Here is a 16,661-nt window from a genome sequence, read left to right on the forward strand (position 1 = left end):
TGCCCAGTTCCCCGATAAGTAGGCAGCATCTTCTAGAAACTGAGTCAAGGAATGTTGAAGCTGGTGAGGGTTCTCTTGTCCAATGCCTCCCTTCTACAGATTGAAAAGCTAAAGGCCAGAGAGAGAGGGGAAGGGAGAGTCAGGGACAGAAACCAAACTAGAACATCACTTCTGGGTATCATGGAAACCCCTCTTCTGCTGGAAACTTGGCCTGGAGATTAGAAGCAGGCAGGAAGGCAGGCAGTGGAAAGGATTCCTTGGGACCAGCAACGTCTGCAGCCAGCAGCCACAGTGAAAGCACAGCTGAGGTCTGAGGTGGGTGGTGGAGGATGGGTGGCCTGGGGGGTTACCCCTTAAAGCCCTGAGAGTGGAGTCACCTCTAGCAACAGACGCCCAGCTTTGTAGCCTTTAAGCTCCTTCCTGCGCATTCTCAGCTACACCATAGCTTCAGTGTCCTAGCTGTGTATCCATCCACTGCCACCTCCAGCCCTGCCCTCTCCTTGAGCCCTAGCAACTTTACCCATTTACTAGGCACATGTTTAGTTTACTCAACAAGTTCTTATCAAGCGTTGCACGTAGAGCAGTGATCAAGTCCAACATTGCTCCTGCCCTCCCACTGCTCACAGACAACACACAAGGAAATGCACAAGGAAACCACACAACTAAGTGGGTGCAAGGCAGGTGCGAGGTGGGATCAGCATCCTTGAAAGTTTAAAACAGGACATACTCTGAGAACTGACCACTGGCCAACAGGGCTGGAGAGCAGTCATCAGGGGTGTGAGGTGGAAATGTACAGGTAAGGCTGGGACAGAATCATACCTCATGTGTAAAATAAAACCGAATGCAGAAGGACTAATGTTACAAGCACATGAACTGGCCAGGCGCGGTGGCTCACACCTGTAATTCCAGCACTTTGGGAGGCCGAGGAGGCCGGATCACCTGAGGTCAAGAGTTCGAGACCAGCCTTGCCAACATGGTGAAACCCTATCTCTACTAAAAATACAAAAAAACTAGCCAGAGGTGGTGGCGCATGCCTGTAATCCCAGGTACTTGGGAGGCTGAGGCAGGAGAATCGCTTGAACCCAGGAAGCAGAGGTTGCAGTGAACCAAGATGGAGCCACTGCGCTCCTGCCTGGGCAACAGAGCGAGACTCCATCTCGAGGGGGGGGGAAAAAAAAAAAAAGCACATGAACCAACAAAAACGACACGTTCACACATTAATGGCATTGAAATGGTCGCGGGGGAGGGAGTGGGAAATGAGGGTATGAAGAGAGAGGTTGGACTGCGAAAGTGAGAAAGGGCCAGATTATTCCGGTTTTGTAGGCCCCAAGGAGTTGAGACTTCATCAGGAGGGTACTGAGAAGCCACTGGAAGCTTGGCTCCAGCTGCCCAGACACCTCCCCCTGCAGGCCCCCAGGTACACACTCAACGCATCCGGAAGGACAGGGGCCTTTATCTTCCCCCAACCTGCTTTCCTCCTATTGTTCTTCCAGGAAAGGTAAAGGGGAGCAGACCCCTGCCATTCTACATACACATCTGAGGCTGAAGAGGGGCTCTCACCATCGTCTCCACCCCAGATAAGATTCAAACAGGCCAGGAGGTCACCCCCACCCCCAACCTGGAGGAAGGTAGAATGGAATCCTGAGGGCTGGGCTAGTGGCTGACAGCATTCATCTAGGACAGTCAGAAGAACCCAGAATGCAGCGGGAGCAGGACTGGGAGGGGGAGGGTCAGGCTCCCACGAAGGCTCCCTGGAGGAGGCAGTGCAAGCTGAGCCCTTAAAAGCGTTGGGATTCTGGTAAGCAGAGAGAGGGCAGGAGAGCATTCCAGTCGAGAAGACCGGCTGCAGCAAAAGCGTGAGGGTGGAAACGCTCGAGGTGATGGGTAGACCCGTACCTGCGGTTGGGAAGTGGGGCTGAGGGTGGGCTCCCAGGCCAGGACTTGGTTGCCGGGGCAAGTCGTACCGGGAGGGTTGGCCCCGAGTCAGGAAAGGCCTTGGCGGGAGCAGAGAAGGCAGTGGGCCATTTTAAGTGGCCAAGATCTGGCCCGGAAGAAACCAGACTTTTTATTTTTTTAAGGGAAGGTTGAGGTGGGAGTGGGGAAGCTAGTTCCAAGAACCCCTAGTTTGGAACTTCTGCAGGGAAGGGTCTCTTGGCCCGTGGGCAGGGGTGAAGTTCAGGCCCACTGATTACATCCATCCTTCCCGCTCCCCGCCTCCCTGCTCCCCACACACCCCAGATTCCTCTCCAGCCACAGTTTACTTTTCCGACGGATCTGGGGGTGGGTGGTAGGTTGGGGGCGGAGGAGGGAACGTTTAGATTGGAATATAATAAACTCCCTCTAGAGGGGTGGGGGTGGAGAGCGTACGGGAGACGTCGGCTGTGCCACTGTCTAGCCCCTGGCCTTGCTCCCGGCCTCAGTCTACCCATCTGTAAGCTGGGGCGGTGGGGCGAGGGGGGATCTCTACTCCCGGCTCTGCCAGCTTGAGTCGTCCGCGCCTTTAGGGACGGTGCTGGAAGCGGGGCGGGGAGGGCTCTGGCGGGAGAGGGCTGGGGGCGGAGAGCGGCGGAGGCGCAGTCGCCGGGTCAGAGTCCGCAGGGAGGCCCCCAGGCCGCTGCGCCAGGCTCCAGGCGGGGGAGGAGGCGGCGCCTCCGGGGCGGGGCTGCCGGGCGGCCTGGCTGGAGGCCCGGCGTGCGTCAGCGCAGTGAGCCCCGGAGTTTTCCACTGACGAGGAGGGCGGAGCGGCGGGCGGGGCTGGGCGCAGCCAGTCTCCCGCCGCCGCCGCCGCTGCCGGACGCGCAGAGCTAGGGGCTGCTGGACCGACGGCTGCCGGGCCGAGCGCACAGAGTCGCGGCGCTGGGGGCGTCCCCCACCGGGACGCGGGTCGCGTCGTTGTCCTCCGCGAGCGTCCGGGTTGCAGGTGAGCGCCGAAGGGCCTTGGGCCCGGCAGGACGGGACTTTGGGGAGGGGGCGTTCAGCGCGAGTGGCACTGCCGCTCCTGCCTCCTGCGGTTCTCTCCTCAGCACCCTGAGCGGGCGCGGGGGCGGGAGCTGCCCGGCTTTGACGGCGTGCCGCGGCCGGAGTCGGGGGCCGGGGGTCCGGCCAGCGGGAGTCGCAGGTTTTCTGCTCCCCTCCCCCGCCCGCCGCGGTAACCCCGAGAGAAGTCACGGCTCCCCGAGCTCTGCGCGAGTGGGGACAGAGCAGGGCTTGCGCGCGAGCGGCAAGGCGACGGGGGCGTGCGTCCGCGGGCGAGTTTCCTTTTGACCCAGTTGCCTGAGAACTTTTCAGAAGTTCCTCGCGTGGCCGGAGCAGGTGACATTTGTCGCCTTCCTCCTCGGGCTCCCCCCTTGGGGAGGCTGCGGGAGCTGCGGCGTGTGCCGGGCGCCCCCGGCCGGTGGGGGTCAGGGAGGGAGTGGAGGGATGAGCGAACAAGGAGGCGCGGTGAGTCACGGACCCCGGGAGGGAGGGAGGGAGGGAGGGATTGATTGTGTCGTAGGCTCACCTGTTTGTCAGTCGCCGTCACTCTCAGAGGCCACTGCTGTGAGTCACGGGCGCAGCTACACCGGCCACCCGCAGGCACACGTAGACTCTCTCCCACGCACTTCTCCTCCTTCCGCAGCACGTACTTCCTCCCCTTCCTCAGTTTCTCCTCCCCGGGGCCCATTCACAGGCACGCACTGTGGAGATGCCCACACCACAGCCATAGTCACACACTTAGTCACTCCCGCTCCTGGCACAATCACACACAGCCGTAGCCCACACTCCTGACACCAGAGAGTCCCTCCCCGTCTCCTGCTGCCCACCCAGCACCTCCACCCAGAAGTCTCAATCCTTTTGGAGAGTAACTCATCACCTCCCCCGACCCAAATCCTTGACAGCCCTGCCCTCTTCTTTCACCACATCCCAGTATCTGCCTTTCTCCTATGCCCTTGGCCTGTCCTCTCACCTGGCCGTGGCAGCACCTCCAACCGGTCACACCCCCTCCACTCCCGGTGCTGAGCCACGTTTTTAAAATGCAAATCTGGCATTGTCACTCCCTAGTTAAGCCCTCTGTGGCTTGCCGTGCCCTCAAGCTAAAGCCTGCCCTGGAGCCCAGGATCAGCCTCACGGGCTGCCCCTCCTCCGATCACACTCTCCTGGTCCCTCCTCCTGTTCCTTACCCATGCGGAGTCCCTATCTGGAACTCTGCCTACTTTCCTTCCTCAAAGAGACCTACCTTCACCCCAGCCGTACCCTGTCCCACCCTTCAGACCCTCCATCCCAGCAACCCACTCTATTTGTCCTCCCTGCTCAACTCAGAGCTTCAAGAGGGCCGCAGTTGTGTAAGTCTTGCTCCCTGCATGCGCGAGTGCCTGCCACAGTGCTTGGCACGTATTTGTTGAGCTTGGTGCCTATTTGTTGAATGAATGAATGAATGAATGAGAGAGGGAAGAAGGCCCGTCTTAGGTGGAGGAAGCAGTCATTGTCAGGTGCAATGTCCCTTCTGCAGGAACAAGTGCCTCATGTAGCCAGCATACATTTGGCACCTATCCAGTGCCAGGTCCTGAAGGCCAAAGCCGAGGAGCCATCCCCTCCCCCAGCTCTCCTTCAGAGGGATGCTTGGGGAGGAAGTGCCAAGGCTTTCGGTCTGTCCTCTCTGGGCCACCCAGGCTGGTTTTTCAGTGGGGACTAGAGGTGCTGGGAGGTGCCCTCCCCTTCTCCCAGGAAGTTGTTCCTGAGGGACAGGGGTCATGTGACCCCAAGTGTTTTGGGGGGACTGGCCAAGGCCTGGGGCTCAGAGGTTAAAGGACACATTCTTCAGATTCCTGAAGGGGAATGGAGGCAGCTAAAGGTGCCCCCCTCCCTAAGACTGGCTTGGGCTGAGGCCTGGGGCACTGGTGGGACTGCCGAGGTGGACAGAGGAGTTGCTGTGACTTTTTCAAGCCCCGCCCCCACTTCTCGAAAACAGCCCTTGGTTGCTTGGTGTCCAGGGGTGAGGTGGCCTTTCCTGGATTCGCATAGTGTGACCTGAGTGTGTGGATAACTGTGGCCAGTTGAGTGGGGGGTTGTCAGTGCCTGTGTGTGGTGGCAGGAGGGCTGCCCGATTGTCAGGGCTCAGATCCCAGAAGAAGCCTGGCGCTCTGATTCAGGGCCTGTCTCTGGGGTTCCTCAGTGGTGTGGTATTTCTGTCCAAGCCAGCTCCTGGGAACTGCTGTTCCTTCCTCCAGGACCCTAGGGAGGGGGCTGTGCTCACCCTGGGAACACTGCCATGGTCAGAATCCTGATTCCTGGGTAGCTGCTGAGGGCCCCTCCCCCCACCTCTGACTCACTGTCTGACACTTTTCTTAGATTCTCACTATCTTTCGTTCCCTCTTGGCCTCTCCTTGTCTCTGGCTCAGTCTTTTTGTCTCATCTCCTGCCTCTGCCTCTTAGCCTCTGGATTCCCACGTGGAACAGAGGAACACGAGAACCAGGAGCACTTCCCCCGCCTCTCCAGAGGAGTATCAGGGAGGAGGTAATTTCTCATTTCATTCCTGCGCTGCAGATTTGGAAGGGATTGTTCATCACTAGAACCTGCAGCATGACTGTAGCTTCCCTGTGTCTCTGTTTCCCTGTCTGTAGGCTTGGAGGTCATAACCTCCTCACCTTAAGTTCTCTTTCTGTGGACATCCCTTAGGCAGAGCCGCAGTGTGTGGCTGAGCCTGCTTTCCTGACATCTCTCTCCATCTGTTACCTCTTGGGGAACCGAGGAGCCTCCTGGGATTGCGTACATTGGCACCTGCCTGCAGCCTGAGCTTCCCTCTCTTGCCCTCAGAGCCACCCCTTTTGAGCACCATTCTTGCTTGTACCCTCTGGCACAGCTGGGGGATAGACATGTGATTCTCCTCCTGCCCCTCTTAAATTAACTGTGACAGGAGCAGGAAAAGGTCACAGTGACCAGTCGCCCTCAGCAACCTCATGTGCGTAAGATTGCCTGTGCAATTGGGTCTATACCCGATATGCAGGGCTAGTCTGCTTACCTCTGGTATTATCAGGTGCCCTCTCTATGCCAGACTCTGTCCTAGACATGGGCACAGGGGCAGCCAGACAGAGATGCCCTCAGCGTGAGGCAGATGAGCAATGAGGCCCCTGCAGTCTGATCAGATAAAGTCTGTGATGGGGAAATACCAGGGTTTTTGGGAGCTGTCTTACTTTGGGCTGCTGTAATAGAAAGTCCACAGACTGGGTGGCTTAAACAAAAGATTTATTTTTCACACCTTGGGAGGCTGCAAAATCCAAGATCAAGGCTCCAGTCAGCCTGATGAAGTCCCTCTTCTTGGCTTGCAGATGCACACCTTCTTGCTGGGTCTGAGCTCACATGTTGGAGAGGGAGACCATCTCTTTTGTGTCACTTCTTATAAAGGTGCTAATAAGGTATCATTCATGGCCTGATTACGCCCCAAAGGCCCACCTCCAAATACCGTCACACTGGGGATTCAGTCTCAACATAAGAATTTTGATAGGATACAAATATTCAGTCCCTAGCAGGAGCGCAGAGAGGCAGGAGGAAGGAGTAGGAGAGTCAGGAGGCCCCTCGAAAGATGACTTTCTGAAAGGGAATGAGGCTGGATTGTTCCAGCTTTGCAGAGGCCAGGAGGTGAGCGCCATTGTGGGAACTGCAAGTTCAGCTGGAGTATAGAGAGCAAGGTGGGGAGAGGGAAGCAGTGGCCAGGTCAGCTTCGGCTTCTTGAGTTCTGGACTTGATCCTAATGTCAAGCTTCCCCAAGGGGAGCTATAGAGGCTATAGAGTGGTTCTAGGTGTGGCAGTGGCAGGTAAATGTGTGCTTTAAGAAGGTCATTCTGGCTGTAGGATCAAGAATGGCTGGGGAAAGAGGGCAGGAGCAGAGGGACATGGGGTAGCTGCTGTGGGGACAGAGACATGTTATGGTTAGTAACGTTTTAAATTGATAGTAACCTAAATGCATAAGTATATAAATCTTATGTGTCCATAAGATGAATGTTTACAATTTGAGAGTTCCATGTAACCACCATGCAGATGAACATAGAACTTTTACAGGTCCCCCAGCCCTTCCTATCCCCGACCCCAGAAAATTTCCCTCATGACTGTCTCCAGGGTGTCCTTCTCCCTCCCCTGGGGAACCACTGCTCTGACTTATATCATCACGGAGTAGTTCTGCCTTTTTTTTTGAACATTTGCATATATCTTGTGTCTGGCTTCTTTCACTCGGCATGATGTCTGTGAGATGCATCTGTGTCGTGGGCATCCAGGAGCTGGAGCTCTTTTTTTTTTTTTTTCCAGTGTGGAATAACACATTCACTGAGCACTTATCACTAATCTAAGAACATGTGACATGTATTGATGCTTCTCAACCTCCCAACCCTATGAGGTCTTAAGACAAAGAATTGGAGGCACAGAGAGGTTAAGGAACTTGCCCAGGATTACCCAGCCAATTAATAGTGGAGCCAGAGTTCAAAAGCAGGTAGTCTGGTTCTGGAGCCGAAGTTCTTAACACTATGCCACGTGGCCTCCATTATACCTACTGGGTCTGTCCCTGGCTTTGTGTGGATTAAATGGATTTACGTGAACTCCCAGGCATGGGGTGCCTGGATGTAGATGGAGGGAGAGAGAGGAAGGAGTTGAGGATGACTGCAGGTTTCTGGCTTGAGTGACTGGGTGGGTGGTGGGGCTGTTACTAAGATAGGGAACACAGGAAGAGGAACAGATGGCATGGGGGGTGGGGAACAGAGACAAGGGGTTCGATTTGGGGCCTGCAGAATTTTATGTTTCTAGGGGATGGCTGGGCGGAGACACCAAGTGGGCAGTGGGTCCTGGGGGATCTCAGGCTGGGTGTGTGGTGAAGGAGGCGTTCACGGCCCTGTAGATGGCATCTGGAACCTGGGAAAGGATGGGGTCTCTTGGCAGGATGCAATGGGGACAGGATGTGTGGGTGGTGTTTGTCCATATGTGTGTTTCCGTGTGGTCTGTGCATGTGTGTACACGTGTGTATGCCTGCCTCTGGGTCATGAATCCCCCACCTCCTGGGAGAGCCTGCAGGTCAGCTGGGAGCTGGGTTGTTTTTGTTTGTGGTTTGACCCTGCGGAGGGGGGGGGTGCCAAGCCTGAGAAACTACCCACGGAGAAGCCCCCGGAAACATCTGTGAGTCTTCTTCCCCCAGGCCCAGGGTGGGGGATTGGCCAGGGAGGGAGATTTTCTTGCTTCTCTCACGCTTGCCTAGGGGAGGCTGTCCCTGGGGTAAACATTATCCAGTTAGTAAGGTTGACAGCAAACCCTACAGGATTCGGGGACTTGGTAGGTGGCTGGGCAGAGGGGGAAGGAGTGCTTGGAAAGGACACCTGAGTAGAGGAGACCAAGACAGCCTTCTGGTTGGTTTTTCCTGTTCTCTCTCATTTCCTGTGATGGCAGTGGGGGAAGGGTTCCCCAGCACTGGGGCCTCGGCCTCAGCTTCAACTTCCTTTCCCTTTCCCTCTGGTGACCTCCCCGAAGGCCCAGCTGGAGCAACAGACACAAGGTAGCTGTACTCAGCGTTTGGGATTGAGTCTTCTGGGGCTTGCCAGACCTTGGGAAGGGCCATTATTCGCTGAAGCATTCCAGGGCGGGAGCCCCAAGTCTCTTCTGCTTGGATAAGGCCAGCCAGCTGTGGGAGTGAGTCTCTGGTTATACTTCTGCTGAAGGCCGAGACTCTCACACGGGAGACAGTGTTGTGTTGTGGGGTGCTCCATGTCACGAAGCCACAGACAGGAGAGACTTTGGACATTAGGATCAAATGAGATGTGAAAGAGACAGCCTGAGTGGCTGTGGTCACACAGGCCTGGAGGCAGGAGACTTCTTGACAGTGGAGCGGGGGTTTCTAAGGGAAAGTCTGAGAAGCTCCCACACCGGGAGGGGAAGGGCTCAGAAACTACTCCGTCTAGGAGTGGAGGCCAACGTCAAAGCCAGCCTGTTCCCCAGAATGCCTGGCTAGCCTGGAGCAAGGGCCCGCAGCCCTGCCTATGTGTAGGGTGGCGTGCCTGTGTGGGTGTGCTAGAGGAGAAGGAGGAAGCAGAGCCACCATACCATGGCCGTGCGGGCTGTGCGGGCTGGAGGGCGTACACACACACACACACACACACACACACACACAGGCACACAGATGCGAGCTGTGTGAATCACCCAGCCTGTGAGTCAGCCCCCAGGATTCCTGTTGGGGAATGAGTGAGACCAGGCTGAGGTCTGTCAGTCCATCTGTTGGTCTGTCTGCCTCCTTCCCCTGTTGATGTGGATGCGTGTGTGTGTGTGTGTGTGTGTGTGTGTGTGTGTGTGTGTGTGTGTGGTAGGAGGTGGTGGGGAAGGTACCTAGTGCTTCGGAAGGCTTTGGGCAGCGGTGGGAGTTTGACGCATCAGGCCATGGATTTGAACATTAGTTTGGAGGGAGGGAGGTGCTGTGTCTTGTGCAGAGATCCTCCTGGAGACTGTCCTCCGCCACACAGCGCTCCACAGGTAGGGCTGGAGGGCAGAGGCCAGTTTCTGGGATGCCTTGGAGGGTCAGTGGGAGGGATGATGACCCTGGCTGGAAGCCCACCTGCCTGCCACTTAGAGCTTTCTCATTCCCACTCCAGGCTGTCTGTCCCCAGACCCCAGAGCACCTCCGGCACCACCATGACTGGGCTGTTGAAGAGGAAATTTGACCAGCTGGATGAGGACAACTCCTTGGTCTCCTCCTCCTCCTCTTCCTCTTCTTCTGGGTGCCAATCTCGCTCCTGCTCCCCAAGCTCAAGCTCTTCTGTCTCCCGTGCCTGGGACTCAGAGGAGGAAGGCCCCTGGGATCAGATGCCCCTGCCTGACCGTGACTTCTGTGGCCCCAGAAGTTTCACCCGTGAGTCCTCCCTCCCCTGGGAATTCCATCACCTGCCTTCCTTCCTGAAAGATGAAATTTAGAGGTCCTTGACAAAATGCCTTTGGCCTCTGGAGGTCACGTCCCCATGGAGGTAGCTCTCACGAACTGTGATACAGTGGTCACTCAGTACCCACTGTCCAGGGGCACCTGAGCCCAGCTAATTCACCTTTGACCTTGGGAGTAATGACATCCAGGATGCAGCTCTGCAGAGTGCCCTCAGGGCCTTCCCGGTCTGGCCCCTCCCTTCTGTTCCAGTTTCGTTTCTCCAGTGAGCACCCTACCCTCCTACAAATGGAACTGCTGGAGTTCCCCGCCCGCCCCATGCTTCTCTGCCATGGGGCCTGTCAAGCCGGTCCCTCTCCTGTCAAAATGCTGTCCATTTTGCCTGAACATAGTGAAAAGGGGTTTTTCCTGGTTATTTTCAAGCTTGCATAATTGTGATTCCAGACTGACGAACGTGGCCCTAGAGCAGTGTTTCTGGACCTTATTTTTCATTATTGTTCCCCAGGAAGCCTATTAAGACATTTTCTCCTTAATTTCCCCCCCCATCATGAAATTTTAATACAATAGATGTGCTGTTTACCTTTTTATGTACTGTATGTATATCTGTGCATTACACATAAAAAGAATATCATTTTTAGCACATGTGATCTAACAGTATAAACAGAAAACCTTTTAGAAGGGAATTCCCCCTGGTAGCTGGATATAAAATTAATACAGTAAGTTGAAATGTATGGAATTTCCAATATTTCACCATTACATGGTAATTTATTATGGTTCAACCTAATGAAAATACCAGTACGTAGCTTACTAATCAATAAACATTAACTTGTAAAGGGAAAGCCTTTTTAAGCCTGTTGCAGAACACAGAAATCCTACAAATCAATAAAAAACAATAGAAAACTGTACAAAGGACCTGTACATGGCTAATAAACATAGCAAAGATGTTTAATCTTACAAATACTGTCATTTAAACTGGAAAATAACAATAAGCCAGTGCTGACATGGGTGTGATGTTCAGTTTCAGCTGCTCCAGTCCCAGCCACACAGGCTCCTAAATTCACATTTCTTTTTTCAAAGTGGGCGGAGAGGGAGGAGGGGGAAGGTGGGAGGCGGGAGGGCAGTCTGGCATGATCTTCCTGGAGGTATGTTGTGCCTCACTGAAAACTAATTCCCAGCATCTTTGCCTGCTTTCCAGCCCTGTCTATCCTGAAGCGGGCTCGCCGGGAGCGCCCAGGCCGTGTAGCCTTTGATGGGATCACCGTCTTCTACTTTCCCCGTTGCCAGGGCTTCACCAGTGTGCCCAGCCGTGGTGGCTGTACTCTGGGTATGGCCCCTCGCCACAGTGCCTGCCGCCGCTTCTCTTTGGCTGAGTTTGCACAGGAGCAAGCCCGTGCACGGCACGAGAAGCTCCGCCAGCGCTTGAAAGAGGAGAAGTTGGAGATGCTGCAGTGGAAGGTAGAGAGAGCCCTCTCCGTGGCCCACCTCCTAAGGCAGTTCCTGGAGTCCTAACCTCGAGGGGTGGGTGTACCAGGGGTGGGTGCTGACTTGCTCATTATGTATATGGGGAAACAGGCCTGTGGGCCTAGTGATTGGCTTGATTGGAGTCTGTTGCCTGGGTTGTCTGCAAACAGGAGGCACAGAGGAGGGCTTGTGTCTATTTGCTGCAGGGGCTGGGGGCATGATACCTGAATCTGAACTTGAACTTTTTGGAGAGGGGGATGTGAAGCTGATATGAATTAGGGGGGTGCGTATCTGTCTGGTTAGGAAAGGGAGTCTGTCCATGATCTAGGGAATGCCATGAGTAGGATATCTCTTTTTTTTTTTTCCAAATGCCCTGACGACTGTATTCTTGGCTGTCCTGTTCACTGTCGTACACACAGTGCCCATCACAGATTAAGCACGAGTAGTGGGAGGGTAAGCACATGGGGAGGGTTTGTCTAGTGACAGTAGGGCTAAGCCCATGTCCACGTCTGTACCTCTCACATACCTCTTTCCTGTGGATGCAGCTTTCGGCAGCCGGGGTACCCAAGGCAGAGGCAGGGCTACCACCTGCGGTGGATGCCATTGATGACGCCTCTGTGGAGGAGGACTTGGCAGTTGCTGTGGCAGGTGGCCGGTTGGAAGAAGTGAGCTTCCTACAGCCCTACCCAGCCCGGCGACGTCGAGCTCTGCTGAGGGCTTCGGGCGTGCGAAGGATCGATCGGGAGGAGAAGCGGGAGCTGCAGGCACTGCGCCAATCCCGGGAGGATTGTGGCTGTCACTGCGATAGGATCTGCGACCCTGAGACCTGCAGCTGCAGCCTAGCAGGCATCAAGTGTCAGGTGTGGTGGCTGGACTGGGCTGGGATGGGGAACCTGAGCATGGGGACTTCTTTGCACTCCACAGTAATCCTCACTTGTACCTCTACTTTCTGTGCAGATGGACCACACAGCATTCCCCTGTGGCTGCTGCAGGGAGGGCTGTGAGAACCCCATGGGCCGTGTGGAATTTAATCAGGCGAGAGTTCAGACCCATTTCATCCACACACTCACCCGCCTGCAGTTGGAACAGGAGGCTGAGAGCTTTAGGGAGCTAGAGGCCCCTGCCCAGGGCAGCCCACCCAGCCCTGGTGAGCAGGCCCTGGTCCCTGCTTTCCCACTGGCCAAGCCCCCCATGAACAATGAGCTGGGAGACAACAGCTGCAGCAGCGACATGACTGATTCTTCCACGGCATCTTCCTCAGCATCAGGCACTAGTGAGGCTCCTGACGGCCCTACCCACCCAGGCCTGCCTGGCCCTGGCTTCCAGCCTGGCGTTGATGACGACAGCCTGGCACGGATCCTGAGTTTCAGTGACTCTGACCTCGGCGGGGAGGAGGAGGAAGAGGAGGAAGGGAGTGTGGGGAACCTGGACAACCTCAGCTGCTTCCATCCAGCTGACATCTTTGGTACTAGTGACCCTGGTGGCCTGGCCAGCTGGACCCATAGCTATTCTGGCTGTAGCTTCACATCGGGCATCCTGGATGAAAATGCCAACCTCGATGCCAGCTGCTTCCTAAATGGTGGCCTTGAAGGGTCAAGAGAAGGCAGCCTTCCTGGCAACTTAGTGCCACCCAGCATGGACGCTGGCCAGAGTAGCTCAGTGGATCTCAGCTTGTCTTCTTGTGACTCCTTTGAGTTACTCCAGGCTCTGCCAGATTATAGTCTGGGGCCTCACTACACATCACAGAAGGTGTCTGACAGCCTGGACCACATCGAGGCACCTCACTTCCCCCTGCCTGGCCTCTCTCCACCTGGGGATGCCAGCAGTTGCTTCCTGGAGTCCCTCATGGGCTTCTCCGAGCCAGTTGCCGAAGCCCTAGATCCCTTTATCGACAGCCAGTTTGAGGACACTGTCCCAGCATCTCTAATGGAGCCTGTGCTGGTGTGAGGACCAGGATGCCTTTTCCCAGCCCCAAGGGACCTGTTGCTGCTTTCTTGTAATTGTGGGGCTCCCCAGAGTCTCTGTAACAGTCTCCCACTGGCTGGCTCACTCACAGGTGCCATGCGCACACTCCTGGTTTTCATACAGTTCTCTGGATTTATTTATTTAACTTTTCTGTGCTGAAGAGAGGATTGGGGGGAGGGGCTTCCCGTTTCAGCTGCCCGGACCCCCACACCCACAGTTTGCTCTTCCATCTCCACAATGTGAGCCTGGAAGAGGAGAAAATGTGGCTCCTCTGGAGCTTGGCAGACCACTTTTCGGTCTTTGCATGATGTTCCTTAGCCCAAAGACGGTGAGACAGGGCTGAAATCAGGTGGCTTCTGCCATGCTGAGCCCTAGACCCATGGGTGGCTAAATCCTCTGGACTGTGAAGACTATAATTTATTTCCATAATTTATTTGGAGATTGAGGAGGCTTTGGTTGCACCTCTCTGGCTGGTGGGTAGTGCCGGGGTGGGGTGGGCACAGGCCCTCAAGGAGCCCCTTTTGCCTTGTAGTCTTACACCTTGCCCTGCCTGGGCTTTGGTGCAGACTGGGTGTGGATTTGAGCTCTATGATCTATGTTTGCTGCCTGGCTCCTGGATGGCTATGCAGGCAGGTGCTGGCCAAGGACATCATCTAGGCAGGGGGAGAGGCTGGGCTAACCAGCTGTGACCAAAACTCCCTTCTGCCCCACCCTGCCCCCTCCACTTCCTGCCCTCTGTTCCATCTTCCCCTTCCCCAAAGGCCGTAGCCTTTATTCCAGGCCCAGGGATGTAGGAGGGGGAAGGAGGAAACAGGAGGCCCAGAGAGGGCAAAGGGCCTACCTCGGGCGCGAACCATGCCCCAGACTATTATCTCAGGGCTTTCTGGGCACTGCACTTTGGCCTGGCCCACCTGCCCATGCCCTGAGGCCATTTGGTGAGGGGTGGCTCCTGAGGGCTTTTATACCCTTTGTTTGCTAATGTTTAATTTTGCATCATAATTTCTACATTGTCCCTGAGTGTCAAAACTATAATTTATTCCATTTCTGTGTCAGTGCCAAGAAACGCAGGCTCTGGGCCTGCCCCCTTGCCCAGGAGGCCTTGCCAGCCTGTGTGCTTATGGGAACACCTTGTACCTGAGCTTACAGGTACCAATAAAGAGGCTTTATTTTTAACAATGTGGTCTGTATTTCTGGGGTGGGAAGCAGGGGTACACCCTCAGGGGAATTGGGGATGGGGGGACAAGCCCTGCAGAGGGCAGTATGGACACAGGCTGTGTTGGGGGGTAGAAGTAGGCATACCCAGCATATTGGGCCTCTTTCCAGGCAAGCCAGTCAAGTTGGAGGCAGGAAGCCAGCTGAGAGGCTGACCAGGCAGATAGAGCACTTTTTCCTTTGGATTAACCTGTTCCTCTACAGTGGTGACCTGGGGTGGTGGGGAGGAGCAGCAACAGGGTCTTCTGACAGGGGGCCATCTGCTGGGGATGGTTGAGGGCACCCTTCTTCCTACACACCCACACTGAGCTGAGGCCTTGTCCTGAGGGTGAATTCACCAACCTGGATGGAGGCAGGGCAAGGGGATGTGCCTGGTCAAGGCCTGGTGATGGCCTTACATAGCAGCTGTGGTCCATGAGGACTTGAGCCAGGGGGTCAGCGGGAAGGGCAGGGGGGAAGCTGCAGAACCTCATCCATCTGCACCAGCCAGACCTGTCTGACCTGTCCCTGGCAGCTCAGCTGGGCTGCAGGCCAGAGGAGTAGGCCACACCCTGCTCTGGGGAGCCCCAGTCTGGAGGCCTGAGAAAGACTGACTTCCCCCTTAGGAATGATAGTGATTTGTACAAGAGCTGGAAGGAGGAACTGCCAGAGGAGAACTGATTTGGGTTTCCTCGCTCTAATTCCCTGCCTTGGTCTGTACTGGGCTCACTCATCTCTTTGGCTTGACTGTTAAGAGCACAGAGCCAGAATGCTGGGCTTGAATCTTGGATTTTCTACTACCTAGTGAGGTGATTTATGCGAATTACTCCGTCTGTGCCTGGGTGTCCTCGATACTGCATGCAAATAGTGACACTACTCACCTCATAAGCTTGTTTAGTTCATATTTACAAAGCCCTTAAAGAGTGCCTGGAACATGCAAGTCCTGTGTACGTTTGCAACTTGCATCAATTTTCATGTTTCTGCCATTCTTTCTCTGTATATTTAATCCTTTCTTTTTTGCCTGTCCTGTCACCCTTTAGGTATCTGTCTCTTGCCTCTGGACATGCATGGACATGACCACATGGCTGTATCAGTGCCATTAGAGGACTCATGCTTTGGAATCTGGCCTGTGGTGGGGCAGTATGTCCCTGTAACCAGCTTAGCTAGGAATAGCTAGGCCTTTGTCTTCTCGGGGTAAAGTGCCCCGGTACACTAAGTTGTCCTGTTTCTTCTTCACTGGTGCCTGGAGACCCTTTTGTAGAGATTACTTCAGCATGCACAGTCCAAAACCTGGGTTCTTCCAAGGGCTCTCAGGGTCACTCTGACTGGCCTGGTGGTCTGGGTGGCAGCCCTCAGCTCCAGTACTCTGGCAGGAAGCCCCAACAGGCTTCCGCCCCATGGACTCAGCCCAAGGCTGGACGGAGGCCTGCCTGGTCCCATCTAGGGCCACAGGGTTCTTAGTTTTTGTTTCTTTGTTTTTAGATAAATGAAGACAATCTAGGTTTTACAGCAAAAACATGATTAATACACAATCCCTTTACAGGATCATTCTCCATATAGATAGACCTGTCAACAAACCTGTCCCAACAAAACTGGGTTGTAAAGCAGATCACAGAAAGGGGACTGAGTTTTCCCATAGGAAAGATGGTAGTAACCTGGGGAAAGCGTTCCAGATCCCCAGCTTCTATCAACAAACCATACATGTGATCAGCAGTGTGTTATAAAAACGAGGCTCAGCAGCCATCCGAGTTACACTGTTCCAAAGGGACCCTTATCTGTCCACTGTTCCCAAACCTTAGTCACTGGACAACTGCTCTTGAAAACTCTGCCCATATCTGCATTCTACTTACTCTAAATAATTTTTCTTCAAATATATCAGTATGCTTAAAAGTTAAACCCATCCCATGGAACAGCACCCGTAAATTCCTGACTTTGCTGTGCTACTTGGTTTTCTATGTAAAAATGATGTGTAAGCACACCGTTATTAAACTTTAAAATGTTTGCTGTATATCACTGGCAGAGAGTTGTGCCATGATTTGGGAGACATCTAATTTCCTGCCACAAATGGGGACACTAAGACCCAGAGAGGGGAAGGGACCTGGGAAGTCCACATTCGGAGATCCTAGGCTTCCTGACTGTCCTGAGGCCAGACTGTCCCATTATTGG

General features: G+C 54.8%; 1 protein-coding gene across 3 annotated transcripts; it reads left to right on the forward strand.

Moving 5' to 3' along the window:
* The first annotated feature begins 1,771 nt into the window (after nt 1-1,771).
* On the forward strand, nt 1,772-14,477 carry CSRNP1 (cysteine and serine rich nuclear protein 1). 3 transcript variants are annotated; one of them, XM_025377650.1, is made up of 5 exons: nt 1,772-1,877; nt 9,598-9,854; nt 11,074-11,333; nt 11,885-12,199; nt 12,297-14,477. In XM_025377650.1, the coding sequence occupies exons 2-5, from the start codon at nt 9,638-9,640 to the stop codon at nt 13,284-13,286; spliced, it is 1,782 nt and encodes a 593-aa protein (XP_025233435.1). In that variant the 5' UTR covers nt 1,772-1,877; nt 9,598-9,637; the 3' UTR covers nt 13,287-14,477. The 3 variants fall into 3 exon arrangements, with proteins under 3 accessions (XP_025233435.1, XP_025233434.1, XP_025233433.1); XM_025377649.1 differs by lacking the exon at nt 1,772-1,877 and adding an exon at nt 2,753-2,920; XM_025377648.1 differs by lacking the exon at nt 1,772-1,877 and adding an exon at nt 8,913-9,209.
* Nucleotides 14,478-16,661: the final 2,184 nt, after the last annotated feature.

The sequence above is a fragment of the Theropithecus gelada genome, chromosome 2 (genome assembly GCF_003255815.1).
Source record: "Theropithecus gelada isolate Dixy chromosome 2, Tgel_1.0, whole genome shotgun sequence".
NCBI classification, from domain to species: Eukaryota; Metazoa; Chordata; class Mammalia; order Primates; family Cercopithecidae; genus Theropithecus; species Theropithecus gelada.

Excerpts from the sequence above, each read along its gene's own strand:
- CSRNP1 (XM_025377648.1), top strand. The coding sequence starts at position 9,190 with ATGAGTGAGACCAGGCTGAG. Across the intron at positions 9,210-9,597 it reads ATGAGTGAGACCAGGCTGAG|GCTGTCTGTCCCCAGACCCC; the intron begins GTCTGTCAGTCC and ends TTCCCACTCCAG. Across the intron at positions 11,334-11,884 it reads TGGAGATGCTGCAGTGGAAG|CTTTCGGCAGCCGGGGTACC; the intron begins GTAGAGAGAGCC and ends CTGTGGATGCAG.